Source organism: Letharia lupina, assembly GCF_014066315.1.
Source record: "Letharia lupina isolate WasteWater1 chromosome Unknown contig_9, whole genome shotgun sequence".
Lineage (NCBI taxonomy): Eukaryota > Fungi > Ascomycota > Lecanoromycetes > Lecanorales > Parmeliaceae > Letharia > Letharia lupina.
The window spans coordinates 1928282-1953196 of NW_023502978.1; the positions used below are offsets into that span (position 1 = coordinate 1928282).

The window sequence follows — 24915 nt, forward strand, 5'->3', positions numbered from 1 at the left end:
ACCGCTGAATGGAGGGGAGGGAGGGGAGGGAGGGGCTGGAGTTGGGGAAGGGGTATGGAGCGAGCATCCGTCCACAACACGGATTTGAGGGGGGGGGAACTTCGATGGATCCGTCCATTGTCAACGGTATTGATTCCGTCCGCACGGCTGTCGATTTCATGAATGCGACATCTTTCCTCCGGATCGACGGACCGTTCATTCACCCTCCCTTACCCGTAACCCCCCCCCCATTCCTCCCGCATTGACTCCTACCCACGTCACAAGGCGCGCAACTGTACCCCGGGTTACTCATATCGACGCGAGCGGTATAGGGATACGGAAACGGGCATTGTGCTATTTACCGGGAACTTGACCGAATCCGCGTTCCACCACTTTCCTCACGTCTTCGGTGCCGGGGGTGTGGGTGGGGCGGAGATGGATGGATGGATGGATGGATGGAGGGATGGAGGGGGGAAGGGGTCAGCTTTGGGAGGAGGAGGAGGAGGAGGAGTCGTGGACGACGGACCCTCCGTGGCAGCGGAGTCGTACCACCATGAGCCGATGGGTAGGGAAGGGGGCTGATGCGTAGAGCGCATTTGGTGGATGGGAGTGGGTTTCGGGTCAAGGGTTCATCTTTGGCGGTTAGTGTGTACAGTGTGGAGTCATTGGATGCACCGGCGGCTCAGTCATCCGGTGAGAAGCCGAAAACATCTTGTCAAGACGCGGGTGGGGTATCAAACTACCAGTACAATTGTAGAGAACGGTATACAGATTAAGAACAGAAGCGCCATTCGCCCGTGCTAATGCTTGGATCCTATCCGTCTGACCGGCAAACACCTTCGCTAATGCTGATATTTAATGATGGTTAACAGGTATACGATGAACGCTCATTGCCGAGAGGGGTTTCCAGCTGCTCCATCTGTCAAAGACAGCGGCGGGACCTTCCCGTCCTCCTCAAGAGTACTGGCGAGTCCATCCTGGGTCGTCATGTGGGTTATTGAGTTCCCGGAAGATCGATGGAGAAGCGTAGGTCGCGGCGTTAATGCGGCGTCATCGTTGGGAGAATATAGAGCTTCCGGGTCTTTGCCGTGATATGGTATAGCATTCCGCGAACTCATGCGCTTTTGGAAGCTGGGTCTTGTGGGATGTGAAGACTTTTTGTTCTCGTTCTGGGCTCTCTCGATGACTTTCGAGGCTAGGTCGTGGGCGGTGCCCTGCAGGTCAGGCATCGATTCATCAGGTTGGTTTAGGTAGCCTTCCAGCATGGATTTGAGCACAGCGGCCCTCACAGGCTTGGCCAAGTAGTTGTTCATCCCGGCTTCTAGACACTTCTCTTTGTCGCCTTGAATGGCGCTAGCTGTCATGGCAATGATCAACACCCCTCGTACCACGGGGTCCTCGTCCATGCGTATGAGTCTGGTCGCGTCGTAACCGTCTAGCACGGGCATCTGCACATCCATCAAAACGAGATGGAAAGGGTTCTTCTCAGATGAACGCTGGCGAAGCGCTTCGACTGCTTGTAAACCGTCATTGTATGCTTCCGATTTGAAGCCGAGCTTGGAAACGAAGGAGACTGCAATTCTTTGATTGATGGGGTTGTCCTCCGCTATGCATATTCGAAGTTCTTTCCGCGGGATCTGTGAGGGGTTGAAAATGGACGACTTTGACGATTTTCCCCCCTCAGAAGACCAGATGGCCTTTGCGTCTGGTGCTTGAGCGGCTATTGGAGCACGGCCCTTCGTAGCCGTTTTCGCTGCTTTTGGAAATGTGATGGTAAAATAAACGGTCGTACCGACACCCACTTGACTCTCCAGAGATATTTTTCCATTCATGACCTCGATGAGCGCTTTGCAGATGGAAAGACCAAGTCCACTACCACCAAATTCACGTTGAGTGCTGCTATCGGCTTGGGCAAATGGCGTGAACAGTCGAGATACTTGGTCTTGAGTAATTCCGATGCCAGTGTCGGCAACCGAGCAAGTGACCGTAAGACTTTCGCTATCCTCGTATTCCCGCTTTGCTCTAACATGGACTGATCCCTTCCTTGTGAACTTGTAGCTGTTGCTCATGGTGTTCATGAACAACTGGTGTAGCCTCACGGGATCGCCCAAAACCAGTAATTCGGGGTCTAGATCTAGGTCCATCTTGGTCTCGAGTCCTCGCTCATGGTTCGTATAGATCAAGGCCCGGACAACCTCCAGTATGGTCTCTTTGAGGTTCAAAGGGGAATAGTAAAGTTTCAATTTCCCAGCCTCTAGCTTCGAATAGTCAAGTATATCATTGATGACGATCAAGAGTGTATCGGCGCAAACCCGAATGGAATCTGCGAACTCCTTTTGGTCGTCGTTGAGGGGCGTTTCTTTCAACAGTTCGGACATACCAATGACGCCGTTGAGCGGGGTGCGAAGTTCGTGCGATACATTAGCAAGGAAGATGCTCTTAGCTTTAGCAGCTTCCTCTTTCAACCTGACGTTCTCCCTGGCCTCGGCTTCTGCGTTTTTGGCTTTGATTTCTGCCTCTCTAGCCTTCGCAAGTGCACGCTTTTGACTCTCTATCATGCTCGTGTTTGAGGCCGATACTTTGGCAATGCGCTTGAAAAGCAAGGCGTTGGCGATAGAGATGCCGACCTGGTTGCAGAAAAGTCGGAGTACACCTAGATTGCGGTCGGTAAAAGAATTGGATTGGCCTTCGAGATACAAAATCCCGAGCAGATCTTTCCCTCTAACAATGGGTAGCGAGATCACGGACTTGGCCGACGCATTGGTAAGGAAACGCTCGTCGTGGGCCAAGTTATGGACGAAGACAGCCTCTTTGAATCGCATTGTGTAGAGGAGTACCTGTTTTTGGGCTTCATTCCGAATCTCAGTTATTGGCTGGGCCTCAGCAGATATGCCTTCTGATGTCCCACTTGCAGCGATGCACCAACCATTATCACCTTCGATGATGACTGCGGCAAAGTCTGCTTGGGCACCTGCAGATTCCAGGATGATCTCCGTCATTTTAGCTAAGAGGCGATCTATCTGTAGTTCAGAGGATATCGCCTGGTTGAACTCCAAGATACTCTGCAGGTCGAGAACATCAAGCCCCAAATCAGAGACGTCCTGATCGGCGATCTTCGCACGGCCATCAGTAGCTGTTGGGGAGACCCAAGCTTGGGTTCTATCACCAGCGGTTTCTTTGCCCAGATTCCTTGTTTCTTGACGCTCATTCTCCTCGATGCGGAACTGTGTATTGCCAATGTCGCCGATAGCATCTGCCGTCTGTATAGCAACGTCCCTCGTCTGTGTCGTTGTTGATGTTCGAAGTACCCATTCGTGCTTTACGGCCAATTGGTCCACTTTCCCAGTTGCACCGATGCGCGAATACATTGTTAATGATTCTTTCAAAATAGCACGCGCAGCTCGCCTGGCTCCTCGCCGAACATAGAATTCGCCTTGCAATTCCAAGGCTAGAGCGTGTTCGAGTAGGAAGTCGTAGAGTTGTGTATGGTCAATCGCGGCCTCGTACGACTGGATTGCCTCGCCATAATGGCCCTCTATATCAGCCAATTCAGCTTCAATCAAAAGCTCCCACATGAGATAATTAGCATTGCACTGAATTTGCCATTGAGCTATGTGTGCTTTGTACTGTCTGACCTTGGTGAGGGTTGTGTCGCGATCTTGATCACTGTTGCCCTCGCGAAGTTGTGCGACATAGCATAGTGAAGCGTAGAAGAGGGTAAGCCGAGAGATCCGCAAACTCCACAGTTGGTGAATGCTGGTTGCAATCTCGTTACTGAGTTGAATCGCCTTTTGGTAGTGTCCGTAAAGGTAAAGCGGAATCATTTGCAGGCTGTTGTAGATATTTCGAGGTCTTTCAACGTTGGAGGAACGTGAGTCAATCAACTCCATATAGTTCGCTGTACTATGCTCCTCATCGGACATTACCATTTCCGGAGATTCTGTATAAGTCTTTCCTTGGAGCGAACGGGCAACTTGACGTGTTGCAGTCAGGAATACACCACCTCTCATGTCTACATACTCTATGTCAGCCATTGTTGTGTACATATCGCCGAATGTAGATTAACCTACCTGAAGCCCAATCACCAAAGTCCTCCGCTCCTACCGAGCAGAACAACTCGATGTTCGCTAAATTGTCACCGATGTAAAGGCGCCGAAGGGCGATACTTCCCACGGAGAGAAGATACACATGCTTGTCTCCGGACACAAGGGACTGATCAATTGCTTCCTCCAAGGAATCAAGGTGATCTCGTATGGGCGTGAACAGATGCGCGATGAAGAGCGCAGAGACTGCCAATCCTCGGCCAAGCGTGTACGGATCTCCATGTTGGCTCAAAAGCTGTTTCGATAAATCATGCATCTGGAGGCCAAAAGGGAAATCGTCACTTCGACTGATGCACACAAGGGCAAAATATGAGAAACCAAGGCCGACTTGGGAGAACGTGCTCGGATGGGTCATATGAGTCTCAACCATCTTGAGTACCAGCTGATAGAACTTTGAGGGTGATCAGTGATGGGGTCAAAATTAATGGGATTATAGAAATCAACACACCAATATGGTATTGCTCCAAAAAGCTGCGCTCGTTGCCTCCATTAACACTGCACCTAGAGCCACCATGTTGCAATCTGCGTCCAGCGCCTTGCTATTGAGATCCGCGAACTTCGCTTCTTGTACCAGTACGCGCAAGTCGTGACACTCTTTATCACAGGACGCCCAAGTTGGACTGTCAGATAGGTCAACACCTAATTCAAGCAAAGACGTTTTCAGCGAGCTGAAGCTCCCCGCCATGTTCCCCGCTTGTGCAAACAACTTGGACTGCAAGATCCAAGCAGGAGCCTTGTCGCTGGCTGTACGCGCACCCGCAAAAATAGAGTCGAGCAAATTTTGAGCCTCGATAACTTGATCCTGAAGCCAACAAAGCTCAGCAGCTTTGGTATACAGACTGAGTGTCTCGTCATAGTACGCGTCATGTGCTCCCTCTTTCCAAGGTTCCGGCTGCATCAAAGCAAGACATGACTCGTAATACTGTAAAGCTGTTGGTCGAGCGCCAGACTTGATTGCCCTCTCAGCAGCTTCGGCTAATAGGGCCCGGAAGCGGTGACGGTATGCCACACGATCCCTGATGACGCTGGCAGATTGACAGATGTGTCGAGCACGATCGTACAAAGAACCACTATCTAAGTCCAAATATTTCATCATTGTTTGGACTATGATGAAATGCATCTTCTCTACGTCGTGACATTCTCTCAGAGACGCCGACGCTCGAACATATCGATCGTGTGAGAAACTGAACTCGTCCTCGTTGCTGCCAGGCATAAGAACGTATGCCTGAAGGGTTGCCTGTAGGCCCTCCACTACGTTCTTTGTTGGTTGTGGGGTGAAAAGCTCCGCGACCTTTGGACAGTCGTCTTCCTTGTTCATCCCATCGCTATCGAGATAATCGAATTCGCCACTTAAGAGTCTCTGTGTTAATTTGAAAGAAAAAGTGGTCCCCAAGAGAGAGGCCCAAGCAAGAATGGAACGCGCAGCTTGCGGTAGGTCTAGCAACCGCTTTGTGATGAAATCCGTATTTAGTTGTTCACCATAAGAATCGGACACAAATTCGGCAAAAACCCTGTCAAGGTCATACTCCCACATGGATTCCTTCCACGAGTACCAGATACAGCTTTTTCGATGACAGACTTCCAGCATTTGTCTCAGGTAGAAGGGATTTCCACTCGACTTTTCTAAGCAGACCGCTGCCAAGGGTAGGCAATACTCCGGTGGTCGAAAGATTGTTGCAGATACATAATTAACAACGTCTTGTTCGCTCAGGGGTGACAACTTGATCATTGTTAGGTTGGCGGCTTTGTTCCTCAGCACGGATTCGACAGGCCTTGAGAGCGTTTCCTCGTCTCGGCACGTCGTTATGATTACTATCCCTAGCTTCTTGAATATGACGTGGGAGATCAAATCCAAGCTTTCTTCATCCGCAAATTGGATATCATCGAGACACAGGCAAATCAACTTGTTGGTAGAGAGGATGCGCAGAACTTCCACAAAGATAGTCATGAATTTTAGTGATCGGGGATTTGCCCCTTCGCGAAGGAAGTCAGAGCCTGTTTGATTTCCAGCGCTCTTATTACCACTGAGGGCGCTACGTGCGCTGCTGTTGTCGCCGATTTCGCCTCTCCGGGATCCGTTGAGCCCCTGCTGCGAGGAGAAGCTTGTAAGCTTATGAGTGTACTGCACGTCTGTCGATATCAAACTCTCTGGTATATCCAGCATGCTGCAAGTCGTAGGCCACAAGCTACGGATGTGCTTGCGCACCATATTATGGTATTCGCTATTGACATCGCTCTCGGAGAATATCTGTCGGAACAAGGATCCCATCGCTCGGAGGAGAGGTTCAAACGGTGCTTTTCTTGCTGGATCGAATTTCGAGGAAGCAAAATAGCCCAACGTGCGAATATCAGCTTGCGTACTTTGGATCAAACTTGACTTCCCTGCGCCAGCTGCGCCAGTGATAGATATAAGTTCACAACGATGTCTTCGTAAAGACTTATGGCTACTCTGACGTCTTGGGGTCTGGATTGGTCCATGGTGTTGCATACCAGAGCTGTCTGGCTTGAGGCCACTTTTCTGCGTCTCTAGCGTGATCGTGGTCTGAATGGATTCGTTGCTGTCATTGGCTTCAAGAGGAGGCTTTTCAACTGGTGCCGCACTGGAGCCAACAGTGTTGTCGTGGGGGCTATGCACAAGTACTTGGGTTGAGGAATACGGACCTAGGGCTGGGCTGCTTTCTGAATTTCTGTCGGCTATCGAGCTTGTATCACTGGACTTAGTGCCAGTCTCAAGACCGTCAAAACGTTCACTCATGGCCGAGGTACCCGAGGTTGAGCCAAAAGCATAGACACCGAGTCTACCTCTGTCTTCGGACGATTCCTGCCACTTCGCGACCTTTTCGATCACTTGGACTATCCTATCACGCTCTTCGTTTCTCCCAGCAATGTACGTCGGAAGCACAAAAATTGATGACACATCTTTAGACCCAATGCTGAATTCTGCGAGTCCGTCATTGTCGCCTTCTCCAAGCAGCCTTTGCACCTCGACAAGATCATACTTCAACCCACTCGTTGAATGATATCGGTCATCCATTTGCTTCTGGGTCATCTTCTGAATGATTTTAGCAATGACATCAGGAATATCAATGCGCTCGGACGAGACTAGAGGGATCCTGCGACCAAGTACCGCCTGTATGATGTCGATTGGGATCTCGGCTTGGAATGGAGGCCTTCCAGTAAGCATGATCCAAAACAGCACCCCGAGTCCATATATATCAGTTCTCGAGTTTGGCTCCGCAGGCATCCGCCCAGTCTGCTCAGGGGCGACATGCTGGAGTTTGTAATTGACCCCAATTTCGCGTGATAATGTCATCCACCCACTACTTGTCAAGCCATTCTCGAATGACCGTGGTCCGGAGCCAAAATTGATGAGTTTGACAACCCCGTTGTCACGATTGAAGTGAAACGCGTCAGCCCTAAGCTCTCCATGGACGACTCTCGATCCATAATGTAGGAGCTCAAGACACTCGCAAGCACCAATCGCAAAATCAAGGAACGTTGACAGGGACACACGGCCCTGAGATTCGGTAGCATCGCTTTTTCCAAAGACATCACTTCCATCAGGGAATCTCGGAGCGAGAAATGCAGGACCGAGATCCAACAGATCTTTCACATAATTTCTTCCTGGTGATTCGAATATCGACACAATAAGTGTTGCCTCGTCTCCTTGATGGCTTGGCAACATGACGAGGTCCAATGGTTTGACAGTGTGTACAATGTCTGGGTCCGAAGTCTGTATGAAGCTTTTGCAGAGATGATGTTCGCGTTCGATGCGTAAGATATGGGTCGAGATCCGAGCAACAACCGGAGTATATGTTCTCTCTCCATCTAATCGTAACGATCCCAGATCATTGGTTCCTGCTGTACCTTGAGTGCCTTGGCTTCCAGTGCGGTGATGTCTGAGTGTAATTCGTGGGCCGAGACGAGGCGAGCTCGCGGTGGAGTTTGTTCTTGCAATGCCTTGGAAAGAAGAGCCGCCTGAGGTCTCATGGCTCAAATGTTTGAGACCAAAGACGTGCCAGTTGTCGTAAGTCTAGCCCCAAGCAAGTCAGCAAAGATGACTTTAAGAGGCCTTGTCATCCCTCACCGAGTGAAATGGTTGGATCGATTGATCCCATGTGTAGCCGCTTAGTTGGGAAAGCCGCTCATATAGGCGAGGAGGAGGTTGCAGCGCCTGTCCACCTTCTGTACTGTCCGGATCCCTCATGGTGTCATTGTTTATGTAGACATAGCAGAACGCTCATGTCGAGGAGCAACCGCGACGGACCCTGGACGTGAGCCCACTTTGGACAACCAAAGCAACCGAAGTGGAGCCGGGTAGCGCCTTGGCATGTTCAATACTCCTAGTGGTCCCTTCAAGCTTTTGGACAGATGCCATATGACACAAGTGTCACCGCGCTATTAAACATCATGTGCAGAATAGAGAGAATGCTATAAATCCATGCAAAAAAAGAGACCTTTGAAGAAAACACGGGTTGTCAGCTTCTAGATCCTTAGTTCCCCATGTTGACTGCAGTGGAACAGTGTGTCCGAGTCTTCATTTTGAACACATTGTAGCAATGAAAGGGAAGAAAGAGACTACAACGTGCTTCGTGTTTTATGATGATAATGATTGTACACAGAAAAGGGTATCGCTGCTTCAACTCCGTGTGCACATATAGGCAGACAGGGCTGTATTCAGAACATTCCTCCACCCATTCCGCCCATCCCTCCACCCATTCCGCCCATCATCATGTCTCCGAGAAGCAGACCCCCCATCAGTCCACCAGCTAACGGCAGACCATATCCGCCACCATAACCTGTACCATATGGTCTTGAGTATGGGTACTGCGGCCTGACGAACGTAGCATTGGGGTTGGCATACGGCCCTTGCGTGTACGGATTATATCCATAGCCTCCCCGCGGCGGCCCCATGCCCTGTGGAGGCTCGATGTAGATATCCTTCCCATCCTTCCCCTTGCCAACATGCTGCGGCTCTCCAGTCTGTGCAGCCCTTGACATTGCCTGCCGCAACTCCTGATGGCGCTGATAAGCTCGTCGCTCCTCCTCTGCGCGCTGGGCCCGTTCTTGCTCTCGCTGCTCGTGGGTTGTGTGCGTCATTTTGTCCTTCATCTTGCGACCGAACTTAGTGACGCCGGTAGGTGGATTGGGATCACGGGGTGGAAGTTCTGCGGTGCCGATACCGGCCTGCTTGGAGTGGTGATGGTGGTCGCCGTCGTCATCGCTGCTTTCTGCTGCAATATCGGCCTGGCTTGGGACTCTGAGAGAACCCTTGATCTTTTGTCTCTCTTTTGAGTCTAGGCTGTTCATGTATTGTTCGTCGTCATAAGGATGGCACCAGATTGATCGTGGTGGCTCGACGTTCGTGTCGACGAAAAATTGGTGGTGGTTTTGCGGGTCGTACTGTCTGATCCAGCCGTAAGGCAGAGGCCGGCCTTCGTCTTCCATGCTGCGGCGGGTCTGTGGTGGAATGCCATTGCGTGCTTTGTGTGCAGTGGAGGTGTTCGTGTTTGTGTTCGCAGGTCTGTTCGAAGGACTTGAGGTTCCTGCGACCTCGTCGTAGGAGGGTGGCGCGTCTGTAGGCGTAGGATCCATGATTGCTGATTTCAGTGAAGAATTTTTGTCTGAAGGTTTGCTCCCTTGGTGGATCCTAACAATGAGACCCTGTAGGTTCTATAATTCACAAGGAGGCAAAATGCTAAAGATTTCCAATATGGATGGTTAGTATCCAATGTCCATGACGTTGCTGTTTTACGACTACGAAACATTTGACGCTAACTCTTATCCCCACCATTCTAGTTGGAGAGTGCTTCTTGCATTAGCTAGCCACATGTAGTATAGCTACACTTGGCGGAGGGGATATCTTGCTGCAGCTTTCATACATCAGATTCAATCAATTTCTCCTACACACACGAACGTTGTCCTTGTTCCACCACATTTCTCATTTTGCCCCATGAACAGCAGATGTATAAGGAGCAATGCCTCCACATTGGCAACAGTGAAATGGCCTCTTCCCGCTTAAACGCGCTTTCTGCTGCTCATCTACTCATGGACTTCAGATGCTCTTGCGGTCGATACCCGTTGATTTGACATTATTGAAGACGCAGCTTCCCTCCTCAACGCTCTGCTTGCAAACCCTGCAATCATGAACAGCACAAGCGTTTGGGCCCATATCCATGAATCGGCGACAACAAAGATGCTTCTTCCCCTGCTAGATCATCATTTGTACAGCACGTTTACTCATGAACAGGAAATATCTCCGGGTTGATACCTACAAGGCCATAAATTATGTGTGCTTTCCGAGGAAGCTTTACCCAATTGCTCTGTGTAAGGCGAGACTTGCCGTAGTGATCAATGTGAAACGAGGACCAGGCCGGCCTTACAAGGATATTTTGGTCCTGTAACGGTTAGCACCTAAGATCCAGACCCTTCGGCTCCTGAACCTCTGCGACATCGACGCAGCATGGTCCCTCTGATGACTACCAACGGCAACAGCATCGAAGTGCAGTCGACCCTCGATACTTCTCCCGTTGGTCCATCCGTGTCTAGAGTAGACGCTGGCAGTATGGACCAGTACCATGCTTTCTCTTGTGCTAACGAGCCAACATCATGAGGCTGAGTCGCGATACGAGGATACTAGGTGACTCGCGATTCTTACTCTGAGAATCTTTTGTCGGCATCTAAACATGGCTGAGAGGCTTTGCTCCCAATCATACATAAGAGACTTCCAGCTCGCACCTTCCTCCCATCCCAAAACACCGAGCTTTTCAAAACCATTGACAGTCTCCTCGCCTTCACCCTCTATATCCACCAACTGAGAACATCGCTACCACTCATTTCTACAGTAAACCACGACAATCTCCCACAGACCAACCTCCTCAAACCAACCACAACCATGCTCTTTACCCGTACCCTCATCATTTCCACCCTCACCCTCCTCGCCAACACACAAACCGCCCCCACAGACGCAGCGAACCCGACCATCACACCCGCCGCCCTCCCCACCCAGGTCATCGCTTCGATCGAAAATTACCTTTCTTCCCTCGAAACGCAACCAGAATTCAGCTCCGCCATCCAAGCGCTCACATCCGCCATGCCAGCCTCCATACTCAACCAGATCGAGAACGACCCAGGGGACTACTTGAGCTCCGTTTTGGGAGCCGGGGCACAACCAAGCTGGATCAGTGCGGTGCCGACCAGCTACATTAGTTACTTCTCGAGCATTGGGGCTGCGGAGGCGAGCATTATCACTCAGACTGCTGCGGGGCCGGCGCCGACGAATGGCCCGCGGGTGAAGGTTGTCGGGGCTGCGTTGGCGATGGGGGCTGCTGGGCTTGCGCTGCTGTGAGGAGTCTGATACTACTGCCATTGGGGTATTTGAACTGCGCTGATGCATTGAATTGGTTGTGGGTGGCATGCTGTACTGGTATCCTTAGCTTTCGCGCTCTTATTTTGCTTTCTCCAATGTATCACGATTGAACAGACCATACATTCGTCTTCTCATAATTCTAACATAGGTGTTCTTGCACGCCTTGACGACTCTATCCCCCAAACGTCCACCTCCCTTCGCCAGCTCCATACATCCCGTAACCCTCCCCCCTCTCAATCATCCCTCAAACTCCTCGTCAAATTCCCCACACTCGCCAACCCCCTCGCGCTATACCCCCCACCCTTCACGGCCCCCAAAAAATCCCCAAACCGCCCCATCGCCAGATCCAACACCTGCCCCAACCGCGTCCGCAGCGCCACCTGCCACTGCGGCCCCGACAGCGAGCTCCTCTCGCCCCGGACCCTCGCGTTCCCGTACGCGGGCTCCGGCCTCCCCGTCGGCAGCCCGAGCAGTCTGACCAACGCGGCGTCGGCGACGGTGCTGGTGTTGAGGCCGTATTCGGGGATGAGGGTGGTGAGGAGGGAGGTGGCGGTGTTGGGGGTGCGAGGGTGGACGGCGGCGAGGATGGCTTTGGTGGAGGTGTCGGCTGCGAGGGCGGCGGACCAGGTCGCGATGTGGTGTTGGAGGGCGTAGAGGTTCCAGGCGCCGTACCATTCCTCGGCGGATTCTGCCGTGGCGTTTGACGTGGCGTTTGACGCCGTCGGCTCGGGGCACAGTGCCGAGCTTAGCGATAACGAGGTGCAGTTGTATTGCTCGCAGGTCTTGGTGTCGTTGGTGAGGGTGGTGCAGTTTGGACCCGGCTTTCCATATATCGAACGCAGGAAGCATGTCGACCAGAGCTCGTCCGGGGCGCAGATTTCTGGGGATGTCAGGTTCCAGTTTGTGAGGTAGGCTGTTTCTTGCAGCTTAGTGTAGCAGTAGGGGCTAGGGGCATTGTTGGTGAGGTTTGTGCACGAGGGGATGTGGGCTGTCACGTTGGGGTTGGAAGAGACGTTGAGACCAGGAGAGACGACGACAGGGATTCCATTTGCGAGGGTATGGGTCGATAAGGCGAGGAGGGCTGTGAGTGAGGGAAGGTTGACAGTGAACATGCTGATACCATATAGGTTGAGAGAGGATTGGGGGGGGGGTTTTCACAAATACGTGCACTCTGAGTATGAAGACTTAGTGGGGGCTAAACGGTTGTATATAAGCTCAGACGAAAGCTGGAATAGTGCGCGTCAAGATTGTGGTAAGATCATGTTGACGGAAGGAGTCTTACCACGAGTCATTGCTGCGCATGAGCTGAGAGGACTGGCGCATTGGCGACAACAGCGATTAAGGATGAAACACTCGCTTGCCCGGGCACAATTTTCAGAAATAGACAAATGGCCGAGAACATACGATGATGGATGGTAGGCCTCTGCAATAGCCTTACAGATGGTTGGCGAGGATTTGACGCTGTCATCACGGAAGGATTGGCGGAGACGCATATGGTCCCACATAGCCCTCGGTAGTCAACTATGCACTATTGAAAAGGAGATGTGATACCGCTTTTGATGTCGCTAACTGTATTAAGCACACCTTCATGTTGTTCATAGCACATAAGTCGTCAGTAATGGCCGCCTATGAACTCGGTCATACTCAACACACAGATTTAGTATCGACCACCTGCTAGTTCCATCTTTTTCATGATTTGCTCGATCTCCTTCAGCTCCTCGTCGCCAAGGGTCACTTCAGTTGCATTCTCAATAGCCCTCTCCTCGGTTGTAGAACCTGGTATTGGGATAACGGTGCCAAATCCTTCCTTTCCACTGTACGAGCGCACCCAAGCCAGTGCCACCTGAGCAGGTGTGCAGCCCTTTGATTTGGCCACATTTTTTATCTCCTGGCCCATTGCAGCGTTTTTCTCCATATTTCCAGGCTGGAAGCGCGGCAGATGATGTCTGATGTCGGTTTTGTCGATGTCTTCAGGCTTTGAGAATGTAGCGGTCAATAGGCCACGCCCCAAGGGAGAATAGGCTATTAATGGGATGTCCAGTTCAGCGCACGTTTTGGCGACGCCGTTATATAGGAGGTCAGGACTTTGCAGGCTCATTTCTACTTCGACTGCCGCAATTTTGTGAAGTTTCTCAGCGTTCCTGATTTGGTCTTCGGTAACCTCGCTGAGACTGATGCCACCAAGCTTGCCTTCTTCAACATATTTGGCCATGGCATTCATAGTCTCCTCCAAAGGTACATTGGGATCTTGCCGCGCAGGTTCGAAGAGATCGAGGAACTTCTTGCCGTCCAGGACTTTGAGACACTCATCAATGCTTCTCCGAATGTTCTTCTCACTGTTGTCGGGTCCCATCCTGGTGGGTGAAATGGAGCCCTTTATGCTGATTACCACCTTTTCCGCGTCTTCCGGGTACTTGGTAAAGTATCGATTGAGGAGTTGGAGGGAGTTGGCATGCGGTTTGCCATAGATCTCGCCCCCGTTCCAGAGGTTGGCTCCCGAATTCAGGGCTGCCTTCATTGCTGCGAAAGCTTGCTCATCTGGAATAGGAGTTTCACGCCATGTGAGATCTGAGCCATCGTTCAGCTGAGTCTCGTGAAACAGATGTTGAGTTGGGGGAAGATACTCATCAATCCATAACCGGTGCGGCCAACTTGCTTCCCATTGATTGTAGGCATTTTGATCGTTCACCTTGATTGGATATCAGTTACAAGTGATATTAGACTCGAAGCAGATGTGGTTTATGAGCAGAGGAGGATGTCACGTCATTGATACGGGTGGGAAGAAAAGCAGTTTGTAAGCAGATGATTTGGCGGCGTGGCAGATTAAAAGCTAAGTCCGAAGCCATTTTCCAGTAGTGTATGGAGTTATGGAGTATGGATGTTATTCGCGATGCGGGTCCCACGCATGCCAGTCATCATCGTACATGACATGATTTATTATTCTTATAACCGGTAGAGATGCAAGTAACGAAATAGACACTACATACATATGCCTTTTATCAAGCAACAGATGCCGAATGGAATTTTACGAATCAGCGTTGGGCATGCCTTGCCGCTTCAACTTGCCTTCTACCAACCGGCCTAAATTAAAGGCCCTCGGCCGAGGGCGGCGTAGGTGAATGTCAATAATAACAAGTGTTTCATCATCCTCTAACGACTGACTATAACCGGTGACCGATCATCTTCATCATCTCCTTCAATGCTCTCACCTACTTGATCATAAATAAAACAAAGTCGCTCCTTCATCCTGTTTCGCGTCGGTAGCAATCAACGGTCGCGGCCGTTCGAAATCCACTCATTCTTCAACGCCCAACTAGCCAGAGTCAACATGGGCGACCCTGAAAAAGCCTTCTCCGAAAAGGAGCGCATGTCTGCAGAGATAATTAGAGATGGACCAGCGACTCCCACCCTGCCAGTCCTGCCGACTGTCAATCCAGAGGTCGAGAAGAGAGAGGTCCCAGCGTCAAACTTGCACCCAGCTTTCTACGTAATGTAGGTGCTCCTGAAATGGCAGCGCAGAGGACACGCGCACACATCGACAATCTACACCCTTGAGACTGACTGTTCCGCCGCAGAACATGGATCACCTTGAGCTCCAGTGTCATCCTCTTCAACAAATGGATCCTGGACAATGCCAAATTTCGTGAGTGCCTTGCGGAAGACCATTGCCTGTTGACTCCACTGACATGAAGCCTACAGATTATCGTATGTTCACCTTCAAACACTGCCTCTTGCTCAGCTGATCCGCCCTTTCCTCTCTGTAGCCATCACTCTCACATGCTGGCACCTTACGTTTGCTACCCTGATGACCCAGGTCATGGCACGCACTACAAATCTTCTCGATGGCCGTAAGACAGTCAAAATGACCGGCAGGGTCTATCTGCGAGCCATTGTACCAATTGGTGCCTTCTTCAGCTTGTCACTGATCTGCGGAAATTTGACGTACCTGTACCTTAGTGTGGCTTTCATTCAGATGTTGAAGGTTTGTCAATGGTTCCTGCACGCCGAGGCAAATGCTGTTCTGATGAGTTCCGACAGGCTACTACACCCGTTGCAGTCCTACTTATCGGATGGGCTATGGGAATCCACAAAGCCGATCTGAAAGTCCTATTCAACGTATCCTTCATCGTCCTCGGTGTTATTATCGCCTCAATCGGCGAGATTAAATTTGTCATGCTGGGAGTCATCTTTCAGCTTGGAGGCATCCTATTCGAAGCAATTAGACTGGTCATGGTGGAACGGCTATTAAGCTCCGCCGAGTACAAGATGGATCCATTGGTCTCGCTCTACTACTTCGCCCCAGTTTGCGCCATTATGAATTTCTGCACGGCTTTGGTCTTCGAAATACCACGAATCCAAATGGAGGAGCTATACCATGTGGGTTTGTGGACACTCTTGGCAAGTGCAATGGTGGCATTTGCGTTGAACGTCTCAGTGGTGTTCCTGGTATGCAATCTCAATCCTATGATTTTGCATGGCCTAACATTCTCAGATTGGCAGAACATCGGGCCTGGTGATGACCCTCTGCGGCGTTCTGAAGGACATCCTGCTCGTTGGTGCCTCCATCGCCATCTGGGGCACCCCAGTCTCACCTCTTCAATACTTTGGTTATAGTATTGCCCTTGGTGGACTCGTCTACTATAAGCTTGGAGCCGCCACCATGAAAGCACAATTTTCGGAAGCTGGCCGCCTCTGGGCTGAGTTCGGCTCCAACCGTCCTGTCCTACGAAAAGTCATTGTGTTCGGTGGCATACTCACGATCCTTTTCGTACTGTTAGGAGGACTTGCACCTACTGTCGGCTACGACTCGAATTATTTGACTTCCACTATCAAAGGTGCCGACAAACCTTCGTAGATCCTATGGAATATGTATATTAGAGTGGGCCAGCGGACTCAAGAGAGAGGACGGATTTTAGCGTCATTGGGATTCTAACAATCAAGCAGGGAATTGGAGGCCTTACTACTCCGATCATACATGAGCATTTGCTATGGCGTCAATTTGGAATTGTCGATACACTGATATCAATGTACTTTAGTCCGTAGACTCTCAAAATATCAAAGCTGTTGCAGCTCAACCTGCGTGCCAACGGCTTTAGGCAGAATTGGTGACAGTCTGATACAAGACCGGCATCCAATTACAGGAAGATCATGGCAAAAAGCAACAGAGATGTCAAAAGCAAACGACGTCATATTTCCGAGTTGATGGTGTGTCACCCAGCCACACAATGAAGGCGGAGAATTTTTGCTGATATATATATAGAATGCGGCTCTCCCCAATAAGGCAGGCGTGCTTCACCCAGCCTATTGTACCCCGATCTAGCTATTAATGGGCGCTCCACCTTCCGAGGTTCGGTCCGTACATTATCACTTTTGGGCTTGGGCCTAGCTGATCTTTTCTAGGGGTCGTTCTCACTTCCTTCGGTTGTTGTCGATCGAACAGATCCCAGTGGAAGAACCTCATGAATAGGTTTCTTGATCTTTTCCCTTTTCCGCGCGGCTTTACCATGTCTGTCCTTGGCGTACACGGGGCCTGGTCCTTTTTGTTTCTTGGTGTGTTTCTCGGATATGAGCTCTGAGAGTCTATTACCTTTTTGCAATATACAAGAATAGATGAGAGCACGATAGATGGAGTGTTGAAGTACCGACCACTGGGTCATTACCGGCAGAGTATGGGATAGACTTGCCTTGTCTGGATTCGACGTTTCTTACCACCCTCAGGAATGGTTCTTGTGTGGATCTGAAAGAGTACTTTGGAAAAATTCCGTCGTTCCAAAAAGTATTGGGCTTTCGCTCAAGGACCGGGACATCCCAAGTGATACACAGCGGAGATGACAGAGAGTAATAGATTCCATGTTCGACCGTCTGATGTGGTGCCTCTACCTTGTGACATCAGATCCCGACGAACTAACAGACCACGACATTGCTCTTGTCCTAAAGCACCTCGACGATTACCTTCACAAGTACTCGCGCGCAGAAGTAGGGAGAATCAACTTAGGCATGGACAGGTTCATCTCTGTGCTAACAGTACTGCATCGAATTAACACTGCGCTCAAGCCACGCAGGCGATGCTACCCCAAAATGAGGCGCTGGTTTATGGAAAATTCGGACCGGCCTCTCTGGTTGTTTTGCAGCAGAGTTCCGGACAAATCGAAGCTATTCAGCAAGCCAAGATGGTGGGCGATGGCCATTCGACCGCTAGATAAAGTATGCCAATGGGGACACGGGATGAACCGTGGCTCTTGAAAGCCACTTCTGTCCGAACAGTCCTGGCGAACTTATGGAGAAAGCTTCGGGAAGACCCCACCAAGATCTGGAAATAAGCCGGGCATCTTGAGGCGGACATCGAGCGGCTCAGAGCAATGCTCATTCTGTACGATACTACAGAGCAACTGTCCCGTCGAGCCGCCGAAAAGCAGCGTACCATCTCTGCTGCCAACAGCAAGCGTTGGACGGATCACAAACCTTTGGTCGGGGACCCAACCGACGACACTGGAGCTCTGAACGACAAGCCTACGACCGGAGAACTCGAAGACTCAAGCAGCCAAGACGATAAGCAAGCAAAGGACGAAGATTTGACACCGGAAGCATCCAGGACAGTCGTCAATTCTCGGCCACTTGCAGTCAGCCGGCGCCAACTTTCACGCACGCACACACCCTACGAGACCAGGAAGGGTCACAGCCTCGCTCTCGCTATGCCATCACGAAACCATCGCTAAACGCCATCCGCCTAGTGTTTCCGAGCGGGAGCTGAGATCGAGCGACAGTTGACCGGCCCAACTTTGTGTCCCTAACTGTCCGAAATGGGGTTTTGGGATGTACGCCGTGCAGGGTCAGCCCGAGTCTGACGAGAGAAGCATCGCCTTGCACAAGCCCCATCCGAGCACAGATGGGGGACCCGTGATGCTACGGCGGGTTGGCACGCGGCTGGCCAAAAGATTTTGGCTGGGATAGGGAAGACTGTGGGCAAACATCTTGAATGTTCGGACTCCATGCTGGTTATGGCACTCCTGGGTGCATGCAGCCTTGGTAGTTTGGCATTAATGCGGAGAGGAGAATTGATTGGAGATTGGAGTGGTGGGAATCTAGCATCTGGCAGCCGGGGCAGAAGAGCAATGGATTTGCCAGAAGCCTTATTGCTGGTCCAAGCAAGGATCACGAAACAGGACGGGATTCGTTCATGCTTTTTTGATCATTCCGGAAAGCGGGCAGAGATGAGCATACGGGGTTGCGGTGATGTGATGAGCGTTGGGTTTACACAATCACGAGCACCTGGGGCCAAAGTAGAGCACCAGGATGGCAGTGTTCTGTGGTTTGTCCAATTATGCATGACAACATTGGCATCGGCATATCTTTCTGAAATCGCGCTCTGCAAACAGAGAGAATCGCAGCAGCAAAACGGAGATCGCGCATGGATACGCTAAAAGCATGACTGGACACGCAGATGATATGTGTTCAAGCAACAGTCTGATTTACAAGGGCAATCGTCTTCTCAGCCAACAGCTTAGCGTCTGGTGGAAAGCGTCCACTAATGTAATTGTAATTCTCGTCCTCGCGTACAAAGCTACGAGCATTAGCAAAGCCCAGTCGGCGTTTCGACGTGTTCAGACGTACGGAGTGGACGAGAGACTGTTGAAGTACTGTTTCTTGGGATCGTCGAGCCGTTTTTCCACCTACACGATTTCGGGTCGGGTCAGACAATAGCGCGAGTAATGTGACTGGTTGTCGGACTTACACTAGCCTGTACACTTTCTGACCCAGCTCCATAGGTTTTGTAGTCTAGCACATTTGCGAGTCAGTCCTACCGTTCGTAGATAAAGAGTTGAGTAATAAGACATTTTTGAGGAGTATAAAGGACGGTAAACGGGTAATTTATTCCTCCAACATGTCTCCCAACTCAAAAAGCAGTCTTGAATAGATAGATGATTTTGAAAAGTGCCTTACAGTCTCCAAGGAAGAGCCTAGTCCCCCAGAAGATCGACTGCTCCATGAAGCCAGGTAGCGCCGTGGTGGTGGCATCGTGCAGAACGCTCTTGCCGTTCGGGAAAGATGACTCTGAAAGTACCATCACGCCGTGGCATATCGCTGCAACATTCTTCTTCGAAGGCTTCCGCGTTTGAGGGAAATAGTCCACCATAAGTTTATGGGTCACGGGCGAGTTGATCACTTGGACAACACCCTTTTCGTGTCCGCCTGGCAGGAATACAAGGTCATAAGGGTTGAGGGTAAACCCCTCATCAGCCCATGCAAGAGCTCTCATATTCTTCATGTCCTCTTTCATGGTTTTATACAAATCAATTGCCTCTTGCGTAGCACCCTATTGACAAGGAGAGGACGTGAGGACATGTCTCAGATCCGAAAGTCATAATGCAACTTACGAGTAATTTTTGTGTCATACCCTCCAGCATCTTACTATCACATTCGGGCATGTTCCCCTTTTCCGTGACGAAATCGATCTCGAAGCCGGCTTTCTTAAATTCTGCATATGGCACTGCAGTTTCTGAGATTGAATGTAAGCGACAGTAACACGCGGATTTGACTGACTTTGGAAGTCTTACCTGTTGGATCGTGCCCGTAATTGGCCATCAAGAAAGCAACTTTGGGAGGCATCGTGGGCAAAATAGATGATGTAATGAGGACTTCTGAAGCTTCCCTCCCTCCCTCCTCCGACAGTAGTGAAATCGTTTGTATAAAAGCTCAAAAAAGCTGATCTTAGCCAAATGAATCCTTTATCCCGAGCTTTTCTCGTCGTGTTTGAAAGAGGAATGGGTGCATACGAGGATTGAGGTTTCACACATCAACCTCTTAGGCACTTAGCCTCGTAAGGGAAGAGACCTCTAGTCTATAACGCGGGAAAAAGTTTACGCCGAAGCGCTCTCCGAAGCGCAGATATTCTGCCCTACAACTAAGCATTTTGCCCTACAACTAGGCTTTTCTGGCACGATACCCTATACAGATGACATTTTCGAGGTAGCAACCCCGTAGAACAGAGTCCCTATCACTCGGGCGAGACGCCTCGGTGCTTTTCCAAGCACAGAGCCCCTGTAGCTCGGGCGAGACGCCCGGGAGTAGACCCTATTACAGCGCCTGATCAGCTTAGTGCCTGCGGGCCATGTACAGGTACCTAGGTACAAGGCGAGATGCCTCTCTGTGTTTCGTGGTCGATACCTCTATGTTTCGGATGAGCAGGAATCCTGTGTTTTGGGAAGGTTGCCTTCAGAAATCACTTGATTCGGGGTAGTTGTGGCCCCGGAGCGATGGGCTCCTCTGGCCTCGAGGACGAGCCTCGTGAAGGGAGGAAATGATCGTTAGGATCAAGTCCTCACGGGGGCCATAGGCCGGAATATAAGCCCAAATAAGGGTAATCTACGCGGGAAGCGGACACCCCCAGGCATAAGCTTTTGGCCGAACGGCTAAGCTTCCGGGTTGCTAACAATGTGTCTGCGCTTCGCGTCCCCTCTGGAACCTGATGCTAACAATTGCCTCCTCTCCCAAAGGATTCGTCCTCAAATCCGCAACGCTATACCTGAAGATCTCAGGTATCAGTAAGGCTCGCTAAAGCCCTTTAGACCCCGCTGAATACACAAGGGAAGAGTCCTTTTTGGGTCAGCGCAACGCTGACATACCGTACTCAAAACGAAACTCAAACACCAAACCCCAATGTGTAGAAACAATATCCAAAAATGTAGGGTGATGAGTGAAACATATCTGGAAAGGAGAAGAATCGTCATAGAATTGGACCCAACACTCATGCCATACTTAGCTCCTCATGCCTGTTTTCGAAAGCAAACTCCAAACCACACAGTTACACCAATCCATTTCCTAGCTCTCATCCCCAGCACCTCGCTCATCTCCTCATCCACAGCTCGTTGCAGGACCTCGCCAACAACTTCAAACCCTTGCTTCTGAGCTTCGGCAACCACGTCATTTAAATGATGAGCAAAGCTCTGCGTCTGCACCTTTTCTCCAGTCTTTGGGTCCACGAAGCCCGCTTGACTGATCGCTCCCATGTCTGAATGCATGTTCGTCACTAGGGCAAGCCCGCTCGGCTTCAACAACTCCGAGGCTTTCTCGAAGAAAATGGAGAGGGGAACATGCTCTAAAACCAACGTTGAAATGAGCGCATCCGCGTTCAAAGCGCAGGACGGTATGTGGTAGCTGCCCAACAGATTGTAAAGCTCTAATCGGGCTCCTTGAGCTCCTTCAGATGCCCTGCTGATCTGCGACATGTGCTCATTGATCCTCAATTTGGCATTCTCGAGCATCTTTGAGCTTGCGTCAAGACCTACCACCATAGAGCAGGGAAGGTCCAACAGCCGTGTCATATTCCGGCCAGTGCCACATCCCAAATCTACGACCTTCCATGGAGGACTTGAAGATATCCGAGATACCATTTTGGGAACTAGAGACCGCATCTCAATCGTGTCAAGCGCCTGTAGAAAATTGCCATCGGTATCGTAGACCTCCGACCATAGGTTATAGGCAGTGGTGGGATCGAGAAAGCGAATAGGGGGCTTGCCTTCGATTCTTTTTGCCAATTGCACAGGCGAGGCTTGAGGATCCATGGTGCACCAAATGCAATCAGAATTTTGATAGACCTTCAACAGCCGCCAAAAAGAGACTTGGAGAAGGAGAGACCGTGTACTCGAAGCTAATTTTGGTGATTGACATACGGGTACTCTGACTCACCCGGACTTGCCTCTGATGCTACTTTGAGTGTCCGATGTTCTGAAGATTTAGCAATAAACCCATTGACTCGACAATTCTGCCTTACGAATGTCCCGATCTTTAAGCGAGCTGCCTCTAATTAGCTGACACCAATGCACGTGGCAGTCGTCTGTAAACAGGATAGAAGCCTACTCGGTCAGGTCGGCTTCCAGAGCTGTGGTCAAGGTCACCTTCTTCTTTTGTCTGATCAGACGTATTCGTAGAGCGACAGCAATGCTGAATATTTGGGGCTTGGAAGTCTCGTCCGGGGGATTTCGGTCACGCAGATCCCGGCCAAAAAAAGACACTTTACGCTAAGGGTTTGCTCGAGGATCAACACCAACGTTACATCAGCCTCTACTCATATATCTTTCACTTACCTACTTTATTCACTCCTGTCATTTTCTTTAACCCGTCGCTCGTTCAATGCCTCCCATGCTTCTGTAAATACATCATTCCATCAGACATACTCCCCATCTTGAGCACCGGACTCTCAGATCTCAAAAGAACACAGCGTCACAAAGAACACAATGACGAAATCAGACATGTAGGTGTTGCCACTCAACGCCCCTTCAGGGATACGGCTAATGAACCCAGCTCCGTAGATGTACTAGTCATTGGCGCTGGCCCGACTGGTTTAGGAGCTGGAAAGCGTTTACATCAGTTGGTGCGACCCCACCGATACGCAGTGAGAGGGGCAAAGCTCACTCAAAGCGCAGGACGGCCCATCATGGATGATCATTGACTCGAGCGAAACACCTGGAGGACTAGCTTCTACAGATATCACACCTGAAGGCTTTGTAAGTCTCGTCGCCAATCTAGTCTCGCTGCTTCTTAAGAACTTACTCTGACACGCTCCTAGCTCTACGATGTTGGCGGGCATGTCATCTTCTCGCACTACAAGTATTTCGACGACTGCATTGCCGAGGCACTGCCCAAAGAAGATGACTGGTATACACATCAACGTGTCTCCTACGTCCGTTGCAAGGAACAATGGGTGCCCTACCCATTCCAGAACAACATCTCCATGCTGCCCAAGAAAGAGCAGGTGGATTGCATAGATGGTATGATTGATGCAGCAATGGAGGCAAGAGTGTCCAACACGAAGCCGAAGAACTTTGACGAATGGATCGTGCGAATGATGGGTGTGGGTATTGCCGATCTCTTCATGAGACCCTATAACTTCAAAGTCTGGGCAGTCCCAACAACAAAGGTGGGCAAGAGCGAACATGCAGTGTAAAAAGTTGGCTGACCGGTCCTAGATGCAGTGCCAATGGCTGGGTGAGCGTGTCGCTGCCCCGGATATCAAGACTGTGACAAAGAACGTCATTATGCAGAAGACCGCCGGTAACTGGGGACCCAATGCCACCTTCCGCTTCCCAGCACATGGCGGGACAGGTGCCATCTGGATCGCCGTTGCCGATACTATACCCAAAGAGAAGACGAGGTTTGGCTCGCATGGCACTGTCAAGAAAATTGACGCAGATGCTAAAGTGGTCACCCTTGAGAACGGCAAAACAATCAGCTATGACAAGCTCATCAGTACAATGGCCGTTGACGCTCTCGTTGAGAAGATGGGCGACAGTTCCCTTATATCTCTTTCCAATGACCTCTTCTATTCCTCCACCCACGTTATCGGCGTCGGCATCCGAGGCGAGCGCCCTGAGCGCATCGGCGACAAATGCTGGCTATACTTCCCGGAACCAGACAGCCCATTCTACCGCGCTACCATATTCTCGAACTACTCTCCCAATAATCAACCCGCTTCATCCAAGAAGCTTTCCACCATGCAGCTTGCATCCGGCGAGAAGCCCTCGAATACTTCCCCACAGGAAGGCCCCTACTGGTCCATTATGCTCGAAGTCTCCGAGTCCTCCATGAAGCCCGTCGACAACGCAAATATGCTCCGCGACTGCATCCAAGGCCTTATCAACACCGATATGCTCAAGCCCAACGACGAAATCGTCAGCACATACCACCGCCGCTTCGACCACGGCTATCCTACCCCAACCCTTGAGCGCGAAGGCGTTCTCAAGCAGCTTCTGCCCAAGCTGCAAGAGAAAGACATCTATTCCCGTGGCCGCTTCGGCAGTTGGAGATACGAGGTCGGCAACCAAGATCACAGCTTCATGCTGGGTGTGGAGGCCGCTGATCACATTGTGAACGGCGCCGCGGAACTGACACTCAACTACCCCGACTTCGTCAACGGGAGGGTCAACCATGAGCGACGCCTTGTTGACGGTGCACAGTTCTTCAAATCCAAGAAAGGCATCCGTGACGAGGGAAAACCGCTCAAGCCGAATGGGGTCGAGACGAATGGTGAGGCCAAGGCTTCGTCCGGGCATGCGAGGAAGGCGAGCAAGGGGGTCTCGGTCAATGGGCAATAAGCGTGTGTATCGAGCTGTGTCATGCATGCTATAGCTGAATGGCTTGTACAGAAGGAGCGATCATTATGAGATCTCTTGTGGCATTAGATTGTTGTTGAGATGAGGTAGGCACTTGCATTCATGCTTCGAGATCTCGACGATTGATCCTTCACATAGATGATAAATTCAGCTTGCACAAACATATAACAATGGCGCTATACACTCTTGCCTACAATGCCTTTCCTACCCTGAATTTGGCGAATCACGAAAGGCATACGAAACCAGAGGTAATTTACGATTCATTAGGTTCCATAAGTTGAATTGCTACTGATCGCCATATCTTGCTAGTCCGGAACATGGCTGCACCAAAAACACATTCATAAATGCCATAAAC

The 24915-nt window shown here is 50.7% G+C and overlaps 9 protein-coding genes across 9 annotated transcripts; 4 read left to right on the forward strand and 5 right to left on the reverse strand.

Moving 5' to 3' along the window:
- Nucleotides 1-866: 866 nt before the first annotated feature.
- HO133_011040 (uncharacterized protein) lies at nucleotides 867-8289 on the reverse strand (the record flags this gene model as incomplete). Its single annotated transcript, XM_037301889.1, has 4 exons — nucleotides 867-3991; nucleotides 4050-4473; nucleotides 4531-8115; nucleotides 8170-8289. 4 exons carry the CDS (start codon nucleotides 8287-8289, stop codon nucleotides 867-869), a joined length of 7254 nt encoding a protein of 2417 aa, XP_037153523.1.
- A 470-nt stretch (nucleotides 8290-8759) lies between these two features.
- HO133_011041 (uncharacterized protein) lies at nucleotides 8760-9677 on the reverse strand (the record flags this gene model as incomplete). The annotated part of the gene is made up of 1 exon (XM_037301890.1): nucleotides 8760-9677. One exon carries the CDS (start codon nucleotides 9675-9677, stop codon nucleotides 8760-8762), a length of 918 nt encoding a protein of 305 aa, XP_037153524.1.
- Nucleotides 9678-10545: 868 nt separating this feature from the next.
- HO133_011042 (uncharacterized protein) lies at nucleotides 10546-11430 on the forward strand (the record flags this gene model as incomplete). Its single annotated transcript, XM_037301891.1, has 2 exons — nucleotides 10546-10645; nucleotides 10928-11430. 2 exons carry the CDS (start codon nucleotides 10546-10548, stop codon nucleotides 11428-11430), a joined length of 603 nt encoding a protein of 200 aa, XP_037153525.1.
- Nucleotides 11431-13108: 1678 nt separating this feature from the next.
- On the reverse strand, nucleotides 13109-14127 carry HO133_011043 (uncharacterized protein; the record flags this gene model as incomplete). Its single annotated transcript, XM_037301892.1, has 2 exons — nucleotides 13109-14019; nucleotides 14076-14127. 2 exons carry the CDS (start codon nucleotides 14125-14127, stop codon nucleotides 13109-13111), a joined length of 963 nt encoding a protein of 320 aa, XP_037153526.1.
- Nucleotides 14128-14779: 652 nt separating this feature from the next.
- Nucleotides 14780-16306, forward strand: HO133_011044 (uncharacterized protein; the record flags this gene model as incomplete). The annotated part of the gene is made up of 5 exons (XM_037301893.1): nucleotides 14780-14943; nucleotides 15027-15094; nucleotides 15216-15433; nucleotides 15490-15897; nucleotides 15944-16306. The coding sequence occupies 5 exons, from the start codon at nucleotides 14780-14782 to the stop codon at nucleotides 16304-16306; spliced, it is 1221 nt and encodes a 406-aa protein (XP_037153527.1).
- Nucleotides 16307-17810: 1504 nt separating this feature from the next.
- Nucleotides 17811-18219, forward strand: HO133_011045 (uncharacterized protein; the record flags this gene model as incomplete). Its single annotated transcript, XM_037301894.1, has 2 exons — nucleotides 17811-18050; nucleotides 18073-18219. 2 exons carry the CDS (start codon nucleotides 17811-17813, stop codon nucleotides 18217-18219), a joined length of 387 nt encoding a protein of 128 aa, XP_037153528.1.
- Nucleotides 18220-18903: 684 nt separating this feature from the next.
- Nucleotides 18904-20058, reverse strand: HO133_011046 (uncharacterized protein; the record flags this gene model as incomplete). Its single annotated transcript, XM_037301895.1, has 6 exons — nucleotides 18904-19012; nucleotides 19063-19121; nucleotides 19184-19227; nucleotides 19393-19765; nucleotides 19827-19948; nucleotides 20007-20058. The coding sequence occupies 6 exons, from the start codon at nucleotides 20056-20058 to the stop codon at nucleotides 18904-18906; spliced, it is 759 nt and encodes a 252-aa protein (XP_037153529.1).
- Nucleotides 20059-21215: 1157 nt separating this feature from the next.
- HO133_011047 (uncharacterized protein) lies at nucleotides 21216-22013 on the reverse strand (the record flags this gene model as incomplete). The annotated part of the gene is made up of 1 exon (XM_037301896.1): nucleotides 21216-22013. One exon carries the CDS (start codon nucleotides 22011-22013, stop codon nucleotides 21216-21218), a length of 798 nt encoding a protein of 265 aa, XP_037153530.1.
- A 672-nt stretch (nucleotides 22014-22685) lies between these two features.
- On the forward strand, nucleotides 22686-24542 carry HO133_011048 (uncharacterized protein; the record flags this gene model as incomplete). Its single annotated transcript, XM_037301897.1, has 5 exons — nucleotides 22686-22702; nucleotides 22753-22822; nucleotides 22875-22955; nucleotides 23018-23368; nucleotides 23418-24542. 5 exons carry the CDS (start codon nucleotides 22686-22688, stop codon nucleotides 24540-24542), a joined length of 1644 nt encoding a protein of 547 aa, XP_037153531.1.
- Nucleotides 24543-24915: the final 373 nt, after the last annotated feature.